Raw genomic sequence first — 19,292 nt, 5'->3', positions numbered from 1 at the left:
CAGTGATTTCCTTTTCCTAGAAAGCAAAAACATATTTACTCTAATTGGAAGTGGCTTTAATAAAATTCTGAATACTCGGCAGATGTGAAAACCTTAGAAAATTCCTTAGATATTATAGTATTTTTTTTGCTTAGATGTCAGTATTTAACTACTTAAGAACCTTATTCTTAAAAAAATAGAATCACATTCTCTGACAACTTTTCACATATCTCAAAAGTTCCTTCTGAATAGGACTAAGTAGAAATGCAGGAAGCATGAAGAATGCTATGAGGATTTACAGCAGAAGTAGCTTTTTGTGAAGGATGCAATTAAAAAAACCTCTAATGATGATCTTTAGACAGTAATGACAGCTTTGAAACGGGCTTGCTTTCTTAACCAATTTAAAAGCAGAATGTTGCTCCAGGGTACATGTTGTCCTGACCATCTCTTTTTTGGCCACGAGAGTACAAGCAGATTAAAGGGTAGTTTATTTCCAGAACTGATGAAAAACGGTGTGCTGATGGAGGATTGTAACACAGGGCTCAAAAAATGGGCAAATCTGCTTGCTGGATGAAGCAATGTGTTACTTCACAGCTTATCTTGCCATTCAGCTCATATTATTCAAAAGGAAGTGCATCTCCTAGTCACTGCTTGTCGTTGTGACAATGCCCGCAGCAACTGAATTTACTGGGGAGAAAATTTTATTCAGCCTCTGGTGCCCTCATAAACAGATTCTGTATGTTGTAGTGATCTTTGCCTCTTTATTTTATGGGTTCCTTTAAAAAGAAAACTTTTCTTCTTGTGTGCTGTTCAAGGACATTATAGGTTTAATTTGAATTTTGCGGCAAATATAACCTTCGAAATATCAATGGTCAAGTCAAGTCTTTAAGCTGTTTCGTGAGTCTAAGAATATCTTTTATCTATATATGTATATATGAGGCAAAAGCACACAAACACATAGAGGTTAGAAAGGGCAAAGTTGTACAAAATACTCTTCACCTATCTTATATGTCCAAAAAAAAAAAAAAATTGGCTTAGGAGTGAAACTGGAAATAGCTGAAGGGTTAGAAACAACTATAAAGTTTTCTGTAGTCTCTTCTCAGCCAAACCTCTCTAGCTTTAAGTTCTGTGGCAAAATAAAATATCTTTATGGAAACCTGATTTGTACCTTTGTTTGTAGATAGCTGTATACTTCTCTGTCTGTGAAATCTTTTGGTTTTATTCCTGACCTCAGCTTTGGATATACATATTTCAATTCCACTCGGTCATCTTAAACATGCATCTGTTGTCATATTCATTAGTAACGAGTGCATATTCTCATGTACATTTCTGTTTGAAAATGAGCTCCATTAATTGTTGCTGCATTTGATTCATGAGGAGAATCTCCTCATTTAGTCTCCTTTGTTAGAACTGTTATTGCCTTTCATATCCAGAAATGACTGGAAGGGGAAAAGTCAGACCACAGGACATCACTGCATGTGCCTTCTTATCTGGTGTGGGTGGGATGGCAGTAGGCTCAGAATTTTATTGGCCATAAAGCCAGATAAAATATTCTGAGGGAATGACATTAAAGTCCAGTGACATAAAATTCCAGTGAGGTAGGGATAACTATGTTGCATTCATTCTAAGGTTTCCCAAAACATCAACATGGACAGGTCTGTAATTATGCTGTAATTAGGTCCCCAACTGTGCCTGCTTTCAACTCCTTCCATTTCCTACCAGGAGGTCTGTGAATGCATGGAACAAGAAAAATCTAGTCCAAATTAGAGCAGGTTGGCAGAACTTCCAACAAAACAGTTTTCCCTGATGAAAAATACCTTAATTCCTGTGAAATTTCAGTGAAGCAATAATCTGGGGTTTTGTCAGGTAGGCTGCTTAGGATACCAGGTCTACTAAGTGTGTCTTTGCCAACAATTCCATCATGATTTATTCTGAGGCTAAGAATCCCAAAAAATTAAACAGTGAAAGTAGAAGTACAGAACTCTTTTAGCTAAGTCTAGAGGGTTGACTCCAAATGGCAGATAAGCCCTTCCCTAGTTGGATGAGGGAGAGAATCAGAAAACAGAAATAAGAAAACTTGAGAGTAGAGATAGATTAATAGGAAAAGGGGAAAGAGAGGGGAAAAAAAGCAAGTGATGGAAAAGTGAATTACTCACTACCAGCTGACTGATGCTCAATCTCTGAACAAAGGCTACTTTGGAAAAACTCCCCCCAAATTTTATTGGTGAATATGACATTATATGGACTCTCTGGCCAGCTGGGTAGACCTGTCCCGCCTGTGTTCCCTCACAACCTTTTGCCCATCCCCAGCCTACTGGCCTTTGGTGGTGTAGCAGGAGAGACAGCCTTGACACTGAGCAAGTGCTGTTCAGCAGCAGCCACAACACTGATGTGCAAGTGACACTGTTTTGGTCACAATTACAAAACACAGCTCCATATGGGCTGCCAGAAAGAAAATTAATTCAACCCAATGAGACCCTGTACATTACGATTTTAAATAAGTGTTTGGCCTTGAATTCCACAAAACCAATGCCATTTCAATTATATATTTTCTAAGGGAGACAGAGTGTTTTTGCTAACATCCTAAATTCCTAGGAAATTACTAGGATGTTACATAAAAACACTTCTGCTAATCTTCTCAGTTTTCAAAGGAAGTGGTGATTGCTTGAAAACAGTGATAGCTTCTTATTTACAAATGACTTTTTTCTCCATTATAACCTCTCTTTCTCATGCATGTTTACCAAAGAAGAGAGAAGTTAGGAAAATAGTCCTATATTTACAGCTTTTAGATTTAGACATTGTATGCTATTTGCTATTTTCCACCTGCCTATATTTCCCAAATCCTTTTTTTGCATATTGTTGAGGTTTGACACTGGCCAAACAACAGGCACCCACAAAAGCTGCTCACTCCCCTTCCCCTGCTACAGCTGGCCAGAGGAGAGAAAAAATTAAACAAAGGGTTCATGAATTGAGATAATGGCTGTGAGAAAGATACACAGGCTCAACTTAGAGGTACAAAATGGCTTTATTACTAACAAAATCAGAGGAGGATAATGAGAAGTAAAAGAAGCCTTTAAAAATACTTTTTCTTCCTCCAACTCCTCTCTCCTTCCCACCAACAGTGCAGAGAGACAGGGCGAGGGGGTTTTGTTTAGTTCATCACCTGAGATCTTCCACTGCTCCAGGAGAGGAGTCCTTCCCCTGTGAGGCTGTGGGGTCCCTCCCACAGGAGAGTTCTCTGTGAGCTTCTCTGGCATGGGTCCACTCTCATGATCAGCAGCCATACTGCACCTGCTGCAAGGTGTGTCCCTCCCATGGGCACACAGTCCTTCCAAAACTGCTGTGGTGTGGGTCACTCTTACACAGGGTGCATTCCTCCAAGGACAGGCTGCTCCAGCCTGGAAGCAGGGGCCCCCTTTTCTCCCCTGCATCTCCCACTGTATCACAGCCTCCTCCAGGCATCCATTTGCTCCGGCACAGGCACCTCTCCCACAGGCTGCAGGTGAATGTCTGCATCCCCCTTGGATCCCCAAGGGCTGCAGGGGCACAGCTGCTTCACCATGGTCCTCACCACAGCTTGCAGAGGAGTCTCAGCTCCCAGGACTGGAGCACCTCCCTCTCCTCCTTCTGCACTGACCTTGATGTGTCCATGTTGTTTCCCTCACATGTTCCCTCACATGTTGTTTCTCCTCTTCTTCTCTGGCTAGCAAAAACTGTACCCACTTTGTTTTGATTTTTTTCTTAAATGTGTCATCACAGAGGCATTACCAACATCTCCAATTGGCCCAGCCTTAGCCAGCAGCATGTCCATCTTCAGAGCCATCAGGGATTGTCTCTGCCAGACATGATGGGAGCTTCTGGCAGCTTCTCACAAAAGCCACCTCTGTAGCCCAACCTGCTATCAAAAACCAGGCCGTGCAAACCCAACACACAGATTCAACACGTGTCTGGACAAGTTGCTAGTGTAGAAAGGGAAGGAACACAGCATGAGTCATTTCTGCAAAAGTCAGCATGAGGCTTTTGTATCATGGTTTAACAGGACTTAAGTGATGCACTGGCTTTGTACTGATTTTCCTACAGTGGGGACTGTGGGTCAGACTATTAAAATTATGAATCCCTTGCTAAATATAAATACCTAGCTCTTCACTGGAAGTCAAACAGCTTCTGGGGACTTTACCATCTTATTTATTTTTGTATGTCTTAAACATCTGGTATCATGTGGCTTTCAGATTTGGGATGTTAAGATTATTGTTTTCTTATCTTAAAGCTGAATTAATCCCACTTGAAATCTGGCAAAGGCAGTGGTGGCTATGTAATTTGTAGTTCATTCTCCTGTAGGGTCAGTCCTTAAGGGTTCTTTTACTTTCCTGAATTAAGGGCCATTGCACTCTGAACTTTCTATGTAACATTTTCTATAAGAAAAAATTTGATGGTTTGTGTTACTAAAGACTATTTTGTTAGAGAAACAAAGCTCACAAATGTGTAACAGAAGTGTCACAAATACAGCCTTTAGATAAAAAGTTCTGTGCCAGCTACAGATGCATTGCCAGGTGAGCAGCCAATGACATGGAAAGAACTGATGGGTGGTGAAGTTATTTTGCTGCCTCACACACCAGCTTGGCTTTTAATTCTCTTTATAATTATATATGAGCACACATTATACAAGCAATCAGGCTCAGGGGAACTTCTCTTATTTCTTATCTGAATAAAGTACATTGACATTAAATAACTATCATGAAGAAGTAAGTCATTGTCTCCCACAGGAGAGCTGTTCTTTTATCTTGTCTCAGAGATTGATCATTTCAGAGCCCACAGACAGGTCTCATCTTCTTTACCATGTTTTTTCATTTACATATGCTAATGGCTACTCTGTAGATGGTACCACTTTCCTAAAGCCATTCTTACAGAAAATTAAATTTCTCTGAATTGATTGATGACACAGTTAAAAATGTAACTTTATTATAAGGTATAATTACTAATACATGAGCTAACCTTGACAGAAAAAGTATAGCATAAGCAGTAGACTTAAATAAGTGCTATCACAAAAATAAGCAATACAATACATTTATTTTGATGCCTCAGATCCCATACCTGATGAACAAAACAGCTATTCTGCTGTAAAGATTAGCAGTTATTCTCCTCAAGGAAATAAAATTACTCCTTGATTCTCGTAAGTGGAAACATAACTGCCTACTTCAAGTTTTATAAGGGTATTTTAAGCTTTCTAGCGTAGTAGTTATAGATGCCAATACAATATATGTTGTTGAATGAGGAGGAAAGAAACATATTATGCAGAAATGCCTCCTTCACTAGTATGTAATTTAATGTCATGTTTATTTTCTGTGCAAAGTGCTGTGCATTAGGGTTTAAATTTCTCATATACACATCAAAGAGGAGGGAAAGAAGAAAGTAGTGTCTGTGTGTACAGCTGAATCTTTTACTGAAACTTGTATGGCACATACATGAATTTCCAGAATCCAAAGATTCTCTGTTGGCACGGAGAAGATAAAGTGGCACTACACCTCTTCCATTTATGATGATTTGCTGTCTACAGTTCTATGTTCAAAGCTCTCCAGTTGCCCAGCTCTCCAGTTGTGCTGAGTTCAGTAACAGATTCAGCAATGTTTCCCTCTTGACTTTGCCAAATGCCAGCTCAGTGACAAACCACAATCATTTTTAAATTATGTTCAAAAGCTGAGGTTGCATTTTGAAGCAAGATACCACATTACAAGAGATGGGGAAGAGAATGTCCTTAGGAACAACTGGAGAGCATTGTTTAAGAAGTCTGCAGTGGCTAGAAGGAAGAGAGAACAGGTTTTAACTTATGTCTAGGGCTTCTACCAATCTATAATTACATCTATATGTAAATAGCATAAATATATTTGAATTAATCAATTCTGAAATGGAATTGCTCAGACAAGGTACTCAACCAGGCTGGTCTTCATATTCCAAAGGAACATGTTAGTAGGTTTTAATCTTAGAATTATAGAATTGTAGAATGGCCTGGGTTGGAAGTGAACTTACAGATCATCAAGTTCTAACCCCTGTGCCATGAACAAGGAGATGAAGATTGGACTGGATTGGATTGGATTCCATGGTTCTTCATCTGTTCTGTGATAAGACTGGACAATACTTTCCAGAGGTATCCATGTAACCTTTTTTGTGATTTTTAAAGGCTACACAAAGACAAAAACTCAGCAATTTTCTTATAGAAGATAATTTAGCATATTAGCAGACAATTTATAGTATTAGGTCATGAATGCAAAAAACCACCCCATATATATTAAAATTTATTTTCTGTAATGTGACTTGCATTTAACCCAAAACTATGGTATCATGCAGCAAAAAATATGCACAGTTGCTTTAGGCAGATTTACAGTTAAACCATAGGACAAAACAATAAGCCTATTATATCCATGAATATCATTAAGTATGTTTTATATGTGAAAGGTACATGTGTATGCATTTACACAGACATGCACAAGTATATTCTTTATATGAATTTATATGTAACTCATATACACACACATGTAAGTTATGATGAACTGCTTCAGACCAGCATTGAATGGAGGCACAGAGATGTAGAGGTGGAATTTAAGATGAGAAGAAAAAAGGAAAAGGAATATTTGGTGGGTTTAACCGTTTTCTAATTTGTAAACTAAATCCTAGTCACTGGTCTGGAATATTGAAAATTGCCTGAAGCTTTGCTAGGCAGAACAGAATACAAGGAAGCAGTGGATAGTTTATAGAGCTGGACAGAAAACAAAATGTTTTAAAATTTCCACAGAATGGGGGTAAATGTTCTAAGAAATATTTGGCAATTCCTTTCTCTGCTTGCTTTTTTTCCCCAGCAAGCTTATTCTTGTCATTACCATGTCTACATATGTAAGTTCATGAGTACACACATACACACTAAGGAGATTAGATCACTCAAACAAGATGATAAATCCCAGATGCAAGCCATGAATGTTCTCCATTTATACATAAAAGACAACCCCTTGGGGAATCTAGCCACTCTTCAACTGCAAAACATTTAATGGTGCAGAGAGGATGTGGATCTTGATCCTGCAAACACTTAAACATGTGCTGCAGTGTAAGCTGTTAAATAGTCTGAAGAAGTCAAGTGTGTAAAGCTAAGTACATAATTTAGTTGCAAATTGAAAGTTTTAAAACAAATGGAAGGTTTTAGTATTTCTTTTAAAACTGCTAATATTTTTTTCCGTAGCAATACCACACAAAGCAGGGAGAGATAATTACAGCTTAAAAATCTTTTAGTAGAATTCTTGTAAAACCAAAGATTACAGTCAGAAGGGGCAACTGTCATAACCTTTATGCTCACAGATGCTGAAAAGATGCTGGTGGTCTAGGGATTATCTTCAAATACACAATGCTAAGACTCCAGTTGAACAGCAGGATGTCTGTTCTTAGCGTTGCAGCAAGTCTGGAATCAAGGAGGTAAGAACATCACAAAGAGTCACAGATCTGTAGAAGCAGAATTCCTAGTTCTGCAAAACAGCAAATGTAAAAGCTCTAGATTAAGTCTGTGTCATCAAAGAGGAAAGATGTAAGTCTGACTGATTAGATTGCCTTTGCAGAGAGGGCTTAAAGACTGAATATTTTAACTTCCATAAACATGCTGTTAATGGGTGGTGAAGTTTAAAATGACCCTTCATCTTCAAAATGAGGATGAAGCTGAGCTTCAGATGAGCTGGCTTCTACATATGCAGCAGTATTCTGAAAAGAGAAGCCAAGGAGGTTATTAAGGACTGGGTGGGAAAGAAATGCTACAGAGGATATTTGCTTAAAAATATGTTCTTAGTTCTAACACTGTCTACTCTATGCAAGGCAAATAGCCATATTTTAGACTCCACTACATTATATTTCTTCTTCTTGACTGACAGTCCCTTTTTCTGTGAACAAGTGGACAAAAATAAGCACATTTTAAACCCTGTTCCTTTGTAATATGTGTAAGCATAGAGCAGTCTAAATACAGCTGAATGAAAGGAAATATTTCATTGTATTAATTGCTTTTACTTCTAAACATCTTCAATTCTGAGTGATAATCACATTAGGCCAGTAACTAAACAAATCACATTTGCTTTACGACAGTTAAAGAACAGCATTGACCAGGGTAATTATTCTTTTCATTGGAATGCAGAGGGCATCAGCTTGGAATAGTCCTGGTGGGACACAGTAGAAGAGTTTGAGATACATTTTATCCATCAATCTGTATGTGAAGCTTTAAACTCTGATATTTTACGTTCTCACTAGGGACTTGTAAGCATTAATTTCCATCACATTTCAGGGCAGGTTACAAAACAAATTTTTAACAGGTGTTTGAAGGCTGTTGAAGATATGGGAACTTTTATTATCCAGTGCTTTTCATTGCCTTGTTTTTTTGTTTTTATGTTCATGGACTGTATTTTAAATTTGCGATAGTGAATTCTGTGAAAATATTATGTGCAATGGAGAGCTAAAAACACACAAGCAGGACTGAAAGAAAACCCACTTAATGCAAATTCTTTTCCTAATTACTGAAACTGCATAAAAATGAGATAAATCCAGCAGCCAAATTTTGTCAGCACAAAGTCATGTAGTTCCGTGGGGCCCTCCAGTGTAACAGGGACTCTTAAAACAACCAACATTTTCCATTCTTTTCAAGCTTTTTCCCTCAACTTGCAGACATTTATGCAGTTTAACAGTATCATTTGGCTTTGATTTTTGCAGGTTTTTTCTGGTATCTTTTATGTTGATTTCATGTGACAGTTTCAGCAATGACATGCTGAAAGTATTCTCCAAGCCCCTGGGTGGTCTCTGAGCCATACAGAAAAGGAGTTGAAAACTGAACAGTATTGTAAAGCAATAGGCCTAACAGGAGATCATTATTAATAAAGCACATTTATTTAATTTTATATTTTCATAGCTCAGGCCCACCAAGATGAAGATTTAGAATACCAATGGCAGTAGGATGCTACAGTAACAGTAATACTGTCACTCCTTAAAGCACTGCAGCTCCAAGCTCTTCCAGGTGATGAATTTTACTTAACCTTAAATTGAGATATGGCAGGAAATTGGTCTGGTTTTTAGCAGCACTAGCCTTTCCACTGCTGACCGAAGACACATAAGGGTTTATGGCTTTGCTCTAGTCACCTATCAATACGCTCAGGTATTTGTCAAAATCACATTTCCTCATCAGAAAGAGCACAAGCTGCTGACATCTTCTGAATACTTTCAAGTTTGAAGGAGTGTTGTATGATACCACGTATATGATGCCTTGGCATTAGTAATAATGCAACACCTATGAACTCACGTTAAGAACATTATCTTTTTTACAACAAGGGAGATAAGTTGCTCGAACTGGCTGGAGCAAATCTTTGCTTAAGGAGCACAAAGGAGTTCACTCCTAACTCAGCTGCTTATGTGTTTTCTCAAACACAAACAACACTACCAAATGTAATGCCAGGCATGATTTTCCTTTGTCAGGACCACAGATGTAGCAGCTCTGAAGCCAGACAAGTATGGTACAGAAAGGATGCACGTTTAACTGGAAAAAAATCCAAGAAATTATGGTATGAGCATAGGGTTTGGGGAAGGATTAAGGCAAAGACAAATGTCTACATATAGTTTTTGTAGGAGACACAGGTTGGGGGAAGCAGGTTCAATACAGCCTTGTGCTAGCTGGAGAAATGAAGTAGCCGGTTTGTAAGGTTTTTAAGTAGTAGTAATATCTCAGTCTAGATTTTATTGATGATGTTATTGTTTTATTCATTCTTGCCCTGTGTAATCATTGGAACAAAACTTGTATCATGAAGAAAAAAAAAAAAAAGAAAACATAAGGATTTATTTGTTCCCCCATTGACCATCTGGCTTTCATTCTCAGATCTACTTATGATCTGTTGCTAAAATGACAAAACTGAGATGATTAACAATATTAAATGTCAGAATAAAGAAGTTATTTTTTTATCCCTATTCAAAACTCTGTTTCCATAAGCCATTTAATTAGCAGGTTCTGTCCAGTCCTGTCTGGGTGCCAGAATAACATTACATTTAATACAATTCATATCAAAATTCATAACTATAGAGGAAGAAAGTTAGTGAAACAGAACCTTCATGCTTCAGTAACATTGAGAGAGTTGCCTAAAAGACGTAGAATTAAAAAAATTACATAGCATTTACCATAGTTATAGTGCCAATAAAATGAGAATTAATATTTTAAACTAGTATAATTTTTTTTCTGTATCTCTCAGTATAGCTTTCCTTTCACAACATTTCTCTTCCTTCCTATTGTTAGCTTTAGAACCTGAGGTATGGATTCACGAGCCAGCTAAGGTTCCCTATTTAAATCTGGCAGTGGTTAGTGAGCTGTTTACTTTGTAATATTATGTAACCCTTTTTTTGCATTTCTACTCTTTACTAAAGATTAAGAGCATAACAAAAATCAAACCATATATTGCTCAATATCAGTGTCTGAGAGGGACCAACACCATCCTGCTCAGAGAAAGCAGAACACACAAGTGAAATAATTCCTTGTCCTGTTTGCACTTTTGTCCAATCTGATGCTTTGATTTTCCTGAGGCAGACACTGTAGCTATGTTTAACACTTCTTCATGTCTAACATTTCATCAGATTAATAGCCCTCAATTTAATTTCAGTGTAATTAATTTAGCACCAGCCCTTTAAATCTGGTCTACTACTGAATTAATATTTTAGTGGATTTTCAGATTTTTTGATTTTTTAGGAATCAAATTAGCAACACTACTTTGCATGAATTTGTAAAACAGTTTTTGAACATTTTGCTCATTTCTTCTTTAAAATCAGGTCTGTGCTTTGTTCCTGTGTCAATAGACTTCTGTCAGATCAAGTCATGCTCTATTTTTTAAAGCATAATAAAAACCAATGGTGTTAACCTAAAAATTAAGGTGGACAAACCATTGGAGAGGGAAGTTAACAGCAGGCAGAGATTGTCCTTCCAGTTTCTTCAAACTATAGATGATAAAAACAATTTTCATAATTTGCTGTGCGAAGAAAATCCTGTCTGTAGTGAGATGTCTTACTTCCATCCAAGACAAAGACTTCATTTTATCTGGGGAACAGACAGGAAATATATTTTCCATTAGAGTGAAGCAGGGGGATCTGTTTTCCTCAAAATACTTTAAGGCCTCAACAAAGCCCAGTAGGAGGGGGGAAAAAAATCACATCTCTCTGTGAGGACACTTCTGTTTTTTCTTTCTGTATAAAGATACACATGAAAACAGGCACGCTGGGTGAAATCCTTATCAAAATCCAGTGGAACTTCACACAATAAAGCTAATTGAGAATCTCTGCTTCTGCTCCTTTAGAGTGCATCTGTTCTTACCATCCCATCCCATATGAAGTCAATAAATATTGTCTCTACAATGCAGGGAAAGGCTTACAGAAAGTCACAGACTAGCTCAGTGGAGTAGTTAAAGCTGAGGAACCCCTCTGCATGTTCTTGCTTCCTTTTATGATCCTCAGCTGTGAACTCCCTCCTTCAGACACTACAGAGACCTTTTTATAAAACAAAGGAAAAGAATGTTCTTTTTCTGGTTTGGTGAATGCATCTTTTGCTTACCAGGGCAGCCAGAGGTTATTAGTTTTTATATTCAGAGTTATCAAATAGCTGTGGATTGTGTGTAGGACGTGCCCCTTATAAGGGGTGCCATGTCTGTATTTGGACACAGCCAGAGGTGGCTGCTCAGTGACCTTACTGACTCACTACCCAGGAAGCTGTTCCCACATATGAAGTAGAAGATAGGAGGAGAAATGATAGGCCCAGAAAGAAGGAACACAGCTTTTAGCACTAGGATGTGGGATTTGGGAGATTTTTAATCCCCCTCCTTTTTGAGGGATTTTACTAAAATGCATTTTAGTGTCTACATGATCAAAGCTTTTGGTACTAACAAAGGTAATCTAAAAATTTGAGAAAAATATTCTATTATTTTTTCTCATCTGCCTAGGTTACATATTTTAAGAATATTTTTCTTATCTGCATCTTAGAAGACCACATAACTTAGTCAAGACTTTTACACAGTAGTGTTAATTTTTATTTCACAAATATAGTGGTGAAATACAAATAGAATAGTGGTGCAAATACAATAGTGGTGCAAGTACAAATAGATGAAAGCCAGTAAGACTGAGTATGAAGTACACTTTTATCTATAAGATCAATGTTTTGCACCTTACTCAAGTAGCATCTATTCTATATACAGTAAAGAATTAATTCTATGGTGCCCTACTTTTTAAAAATTGTTACTAAGTGAGCTGTACACACACAAAGACAAATGCATGGGAGACAGAGAGAGATCATATTCAGTTTATCAATGTAATTATATGTCAGTGCTACATTTCAGTATGTGTAAAACAAAGATTATTCCATTAATATTCCACTAGCCAAGGGACTTCCTAGACTTCAAAATATTCTGGCACATTCTGAGTAAATACAGCTGACAGACCATGAATTAAAGATATAAAAATACTTCAGAAAAATAAAAGAGTAAGTGGCTCATCCAAAGATGATTGAAGTTAATAGAAAGCCTAACACTGATTTTATTTGACTCTTATTAACTCCTGGAGACAGATCTCCCATGATTTACATTAACTCTTACACTGCTTATCAAAGCCAAATTGCATTAGATTTTTAAACTGAAGTCCTTTACTGCATAAGTCAAATATAGTATATACAAGAGGTCAAATATAAAAGAGAATTAGGGACTAAAACATACTAAAGATGTCATTACTTCTGAAAGTTAAACAGACTGTCAATGCTGAGTACATTTACATGGCAGTTTAAAAAATACCCTCTACAGATTTTAAAAGCATTTTGGAAAACAAATGTCACTCAAAACTCCTCAGTTTTCTGAAAAAGCCACCAGCAGAATAAACATGAGTAAAGTTAACCTCTTGTGATGCTGCAATATTAGCCATAGAATGACAAAAATGAATAAATGCACATGACCATTACCTATTGTCTGTTTCTATTTATTTGGTGTCAAAGATAGGAAGGGGCATAGAATCAAACATCTCACTCTGAACTGGAACAGGCAATGTGTCGTAGTGTGTCTTCCTATGTTTTAGTTTCAGGACATTAGCTCAGAGCTGCTAAACCATGTTTTTAAATCAAATGAACCTTAGCTAAGTTAAAAGTCACGCAACCTACAATTTAACGGGAAGATTGGAATTTGACTTTAAGGGCAGAATTGATTAGACAAGAATGTTAACAATTTATTGCTTTGGAAAGGACGATTTCACCTACCATTCACATATATGAACTAGCACAAGCAAAAAGAAATTATTTTTACACAAAGAAGGAACTAAAAACATTAAGGGGAAAATGAAAGAGAACTCATCCCTCTCTGATACTTTGGATCTGCCCAGGGCTGCAGGCTATCTCTCAGACATCTGCTCCTTACAGGAGAGGTGTTATCTGCTAAAGGCAACTCTTTCCAAACATTCAGCACTTGGCAATACTGCAGTAACCCTTTGAAGCTTTGCAGGGGAATTTCTCCCAGCTTCCAAGTTCTGCTCACAGCTTTATTTGGAGTTATCATCCATGCTCTATCTCTGCACAGATAACAAATACAGCAACATAGATTAAAAGGGCTTATTCAGATTTAGCTTGCCTTACACTACAGACGTGCTTAATGGTGCAGCATGAAAGATTCATTTAAGAAAGACTTCCATTTGTACTCGTAGCTACACAGTTGGAAAGAAAAGGTTTATAATGAATTAGATTGTCCTAGGGTGACGGACAGGTTCTTTCCACTTCTCTCCGAGGAATCCTTCCCGAACCGGTTGGAGGGAGGGGCTGTGTGGGTTTGCTTTCTGAAGGGGCCTCCTTTTGTAGATTTTCTCCCAAATTTGCCCTAAACTAGGACAAAGATATAGTGAGCAATTTTAGCTTAAGCTTAATCAGATTCTTCTCTGAGTGTTTACCTGAGTTCACAAAACCTGACTAAGAATTTCTTTCTGAGTGTCAGAGTGAGCAAATCCCGAAGTGTCAGACCTGGGGATTCATTGTGCAGGACAGCATCCACCTACCCAGCTGTCTTCAGCTCTCAACCTCTGCTTTCCCCTGCTTGTTCCCTGCCATTTGTACTAATTACTTATTATTCCAAGGAGCCTACCACAAGTACTGCCTTTCTTGTAGGTGATCCCCTTATTTACCTTTGAGTTGAGGGTTTGAATACAACTAGAAAAAAAAATAAATTGTGGCTTTATCTAGAAACAACTACTATTAAAACTCAAGGTGATTTTTCATTTCCAGTTTACACCTGAGCAGCTATGCACACCTATTTGTACACATTTTGGCAAACACTGCTGATTGTTCGTCTTAGCTTAGTTACCAAAAAATGTTTAATGAACCTGCCAGCCACTTGGCTGCTGCTCGCTCTGGACTGTTCCTCTAATTGCAATGTGAGATAATGACACCTTGTTAAATAATGTATCGACATGTACTTTGTATACATTAAGTTAATGATCTGAGGTGTATTGCTACAAACATACCACTGGCACATTAGCAATAGAAGTGTCAGATGACAAAGTTGCTATGTTGGCTGTGTCTATGCTTTTTTCCCTTGGACCTTTTTTTTCTGGGATTCCTGTTACCCATGCGCACATGCTGGAGCTGTACAGTCATGAACTTATGCAGATAACCCTTAAACCAGAGCAATCTAGTTGCAGATACAAGAACTTAGCATCAGCAGAGCCGCCTTTTTTGTTATCTGAATTTTTTAACTCTATTTTCAGCATTGCCCAAGTTGTGTTCCTTGTCATCCAACACGTCTTTTTTATTCAATTTATCACTGTGCTCTTCCCTGCCTTATGAGACAGTCATGAGTTAGCAAAAGCACTTCTGCTCAGGCTTTGTTCAAATAATTAATTTGATTTATTCGTAGACAGGACTTCAGAATCCACTTAAAATAAATATATATTTAAAAGCTTCACCGAACAGGCTGAGATGACTAAACTCTAAGTTTGCTCTAAATTGGAATAATTTTCAAAACCAACCTTAAATCTTTCTTTCTTTCATTGTTAATCATAAAATCCACTCTGGGAAATGCTGCTTTGTGCTGCAGCATCTAAACGCTCCCTAGAATTGATATCATCATTCCTTGTGCCATGTTTTCAGTGGAATATTAAGCAATGACTTGGACTACATAATCATGATAGAATCTTAAATTCTTCATTTAACCCTCTTGGTTTTCATCCCAAACATCCGGCTATTTAATAATATACACATACAAAATTGCAGTTTGACTTCACATTCCATTGTACATGAAAGAGGTGTTTTCAGTAGTGCAACACAATTTTACCTAGCCTATGATTTACTTAATTGAAACTATGGAAATTGCTGACAGAAACTATGTGAAATTCAACCTGCTGGAAAGTCCTATACTCCTATTATAAGCCTGAGAATGCCCTAGAATTTCGTTTTCCATAAATTCACTATCACTGACACAACTCTGTTACCATGAGTGCCAGGTACTACTTTTGGCAAGTTGTCAGCTCTTTTAACCACAATATGCTCTTTCTCTGCTGTCACTGTAAGAGGCTACAAGGCTGATAGTAGCAGAGGGAGCTGGCAGAGGAAAACCAGTCTAGAAAAGATGAAAGGTGCCTGTGCTCCAGCAGCCATTACTGCCTCCTCTTTCTATCCCCTGAATATCTATGACAAAAGGTGTTAATCCTCCTGTAAATACCACTCCATCATGCCTAGCAGGGGTCAAAGAAGTAGCTTAATGTTTAAATTTTGTCAAAGCTTCTCACATCTCTCTTTCTTGCTCTTGACTTTGTAACTTGTTTTGTAAAATATCTCTTTCAATCCTCTTGTTTTCTTTATAAACATGTGCTTTGGGGAAAAAAAAAAGATAATTAAAGCTCAAACTAATTTCAGACATATGCAGTATTTCAGGATAAAAGTTTGTCATATCTGCTGACAAATAAAGAGAGAGTTGAGTAAACAATTAAAAAACTTATTGCTAAAATTTCCCCGAATTTTTAGGACAAAAGTATCTTCCTTAGACAACTGACAGGAATCCAAGACAACAGATTCAATTCTCAGGCTATGCCAGCGATTCCTTTAGAAAACTCACTGCCATCATAGAGCTGAACTGTTTCTTGCAAGGAAGAAGCTCGGGGTATGCGAACAAAAGATGGCTGAGGTGACCCCAGCAATGCTGCTCTGCCTCTGCCTTGACTCCAAGCCCTGACAGCTCTTCCTGCAGGGAAAGCTGCTCTGCAAAGAGCCATCCAGGTCAGTACCCCGTGCAAGCAGTGTTTGCTGGCCATTGTAGCCTGGCAGATGTTCAGCGGATGGCAGACAGGTGCATTTTAGTGTCAGCAACTTTTATTTTTTAGACTGAGGCCTACATGTGCTACAGAGATTGTGAAACATTTCTATGGACTGTTGTATTGCTTGGTATGTGCAAAGTAGTTCAATGACTGCACAACCTCAGGCCTACAGTGGAAAATACCAGCACTGACACATGCTGAGATTTTTCCTGCTCTTTGTCCTCTGACAGATGTCTCTGAAGAGGAGCATCCCTTAGTAAATCTTGAATCTTGGGCTCTTGGAACTGGTAAATATTTGCTAAATTCAGTCTGCATTAACGGTAATGAAGATTCAATATAGTAAAGGTTAAAGAAATACAAAAGACACTTGGTGGTCAATCGAAGGACCAATTTGAAACCGGCTCTTCTTCAGCATTTGACTGTAGGTCAGAAAATAAATACAGTTCTGGGTTGGAGGGCAATAGGACATTGCTCACGATGCCAACCTGCTTTGGGTCTGTTGGGACCTCTTTGGGATACGGACAAGCATCTTCACAGAGCCCCCAACAAGATCCAAGGACTCTTTCGTTCGTTTTCTTGCAGAGAGTCCCCCCGAGGGAGCCGGGGCAGAGGATGCCACAGCGGCCGGGTACAAGCCCCCGGCTGTGGCGGCCCCAGAGCCGGGACGGGGCACGGACACCCCCTTGGCGACCCCGGCGGGGCTGGGCCGGGCCGGGCCGGGCCGGGCAGGGGGCGGGCCGAGGCCCCCGAGGGAGGGGCTGCGCGGAGGAGCGGGGTGGGCGCGGGGAGCGGCCACAGGCACCGGGAGCTGCCGGCGCGCCGGGAGCGGAACGGAGCGGAGCGGCGGGGCCATGCCGGGCGCCGCGCCCGCAGCCCCGCGCCTCTGGCTCGGCGCGGCCGTGCTGGGCTGGCTAGCGGCGGCCGGGGCCCGCCGGCGAGGTAAGGGACCCCGGGCACAGGGAAGGAAGGGCAGGTGAACGGGCCGGGCGGGCGGGCGCTGCGGCGGGGACAGCGCCGGGCTCCCCCGGGCCCGCGCACCGCCTGCGCCCGGAGCGGGGGCTGCGTGCCACAGGTGCCACTGGAACAGGCCGAGCTCTGGACCTGCCGAAGTAGGAACTGGACTTGTCACAGCGCACTTGCGGGGAAAACCTGCCCAGGGGAACTCCAGGAGGGAGGGTGCTGGGTCTCCCACCCTCTCTCCTGTGTTGGGGCACAGGCAGTGCCTTGGCACATCCTTACCTGGGACCTCTGCTAACCCGTGTCTGGATAGCTTCAAATTTCGGGTAGAAAATCTACATCAAGTGTAGATACAATAAGGTATTGCGATGAGAGCTACTAGAAAACGTTCTATAAACATGTATTTTACACATTATTAAAGGTTAGGCGATTGTTTACCACCTTTGCAAAGCGTCTCGTAGGGTGTGAACAGACGTGGCTGAAAAGTGTTTTAACACCAGTCCAATGTGGTTATTTGTAAAGATGTATTCATTTGTGCCGTGTTGATTTGATTTTCTTCATTGGTCCATGCATAGGAGTCACCGTGTTCCTGTTCCATGGATCATTGCTACAACATTTTTGCTCGTGTTCTTTCATAGGTCGTATCAAAGAAAATGGTATTTTTAGGTAGTTACAGTAATTTCTGTATTCTCTTTTAAAATGTTCCAGTATAACTTCTTCCAAAAATTGAACTTTTTTCTATTTTATTATTTTGGAAGAGTTTAGATCCGCAAGTACTTTTGTTAAATTCAGTCCTAGTTCTAATTTCTGCTTTGGGATGTTGATATCATCCTTTGCAGTCAGCAGATGCAATAAAAAGCACATTCCCACTCACAGTGGGCACTTACTAAAGACACTGTTGGTTTATCAGTGGTCATTTGCCAGACCCCAGCCTTTGGGCAGCAGGACATATACTTTTAAAAGCTATTTGTACCTGAGGAACTGGATTGCCAGTGCTGCCACTCTGCTCTTGCCTGTCTATACTCTGCTGTGGCTCTTTTTCCCTTCTCTACTCTAGTTTGTACCCAGCAGTCCTCAGTTCCTTACTGTTCCATTGGGTTGGAAACATTCTGGACAGGTGGAAAACCATTGACCTCTCTTTGCACATGGATGGAATAGAGATGTGAACAGGAAGTGGAAAAGCCCTTCCTTTGTGGAACTAATTTTCTGCCCCAGTGCCTCAGAGATAGTCATCAGGAGCCACTTCATATCTCTTTGTGGCAAATGAGCTCCTGTGTTGACTTCAGGAACCTCTTTGACTTTTGGTTAAGGTGTTTGGAGGACCTATTACGTGACTCAGTTTACAGCAGCCATGGTAGATACCCCAACATGTTTGCAGAGATTTCATCTGTATCTCTCCCAAAAGGCTCATCCTCTAGCACAAGGCTATCCATGTGTTCAAGACGTTGCAGTTTAGGTTCACATTTCTCAGGACCAAGGAAGTCTGGAATGGATCAAAGCAAAGCTCACTGCACTAATCCTGAAGACAGTCAGGAAAAAGCAAATATGAAATCAAATTCTTCCTGCTGTGCAGAGAGACAAACTGAAGAAAGGTAGATAATATACGTAAAATGTTTGTGGAAAGAAGCACAGAATATGATACAATAAAGTAAACTCAAATGCTAGGAAATTAGCTGCATGTTTTCCCAGGGTGGTCTGCTTTTTTTCAGTAGACAGTGTTTAGTATCTGGGCCACCAAACAGAATGGGAGAGTTACAACTTTCTAGAAACAAGTCTCTCCTAATAACCTATTGATAACCTATTGTGTGTATCTCCTCTAGTTTAAGTGAAAACACAGGTACACAATGTACAAAGGAGACTGGATATCATGGTCTTATTTCTCAGGTATTCATTTGTGTATTTTATAATTGGAATTTCACTATTCTATAGCAAATATTTAAAATGAAACTTATTAAATCCCTAATACATTCAAAGGTCCATAAAAATAACTAAAAATAATATTCCCATGTATATGGAAAGGTTTTTGTCAAAAACAATCATGAATA

At 39.3% G+C, this 19,292-nt stretch overlaps 1 protein-coding gene across 1 annotated transcript in view; it reads left to right on the top strand.

The window, feature by feature from the left end:
* The first annotated feature begins 17,141 nt into the window (after positions 1-17,141).
* Positions 17,142-19,292, top strand: part of VWDE (von Willebrand factor D and EGF domains) — a 38,368-nt gene continuing 36,217 nt past the window's right edge. The window contains exon 1 of the mRNA XM_038129655.1: positions 17,142-17,229. Coding sequence (XP_037985583.1) covers positions 17,142-17,229 — 88 coding nt within the window. The remainder of the gene's footprint in view (positions 17,230-19,292) is intronic.

The sequence above is a fragment of the Motacilla alba genome, chromosome 2, assembly GCF_015832195.1.
Source record: "Motacilla alba alba isolate MOTALB_02 chromosome 2, Motacilla_alba_V1.0_pri, whole genome shotgun sequence".
Taxonomy (NCBI): Eukaryota; Metazoa; Chordata; class Aves; order Passeriformes; family Motacillidae; genus Motacilla; species Motacilla alba.
The sequence above is the reverse complement of the archived record's forward strand: the minus strand, read 5'-3'. Positions and strand labels throughout refer to the sequence as shown.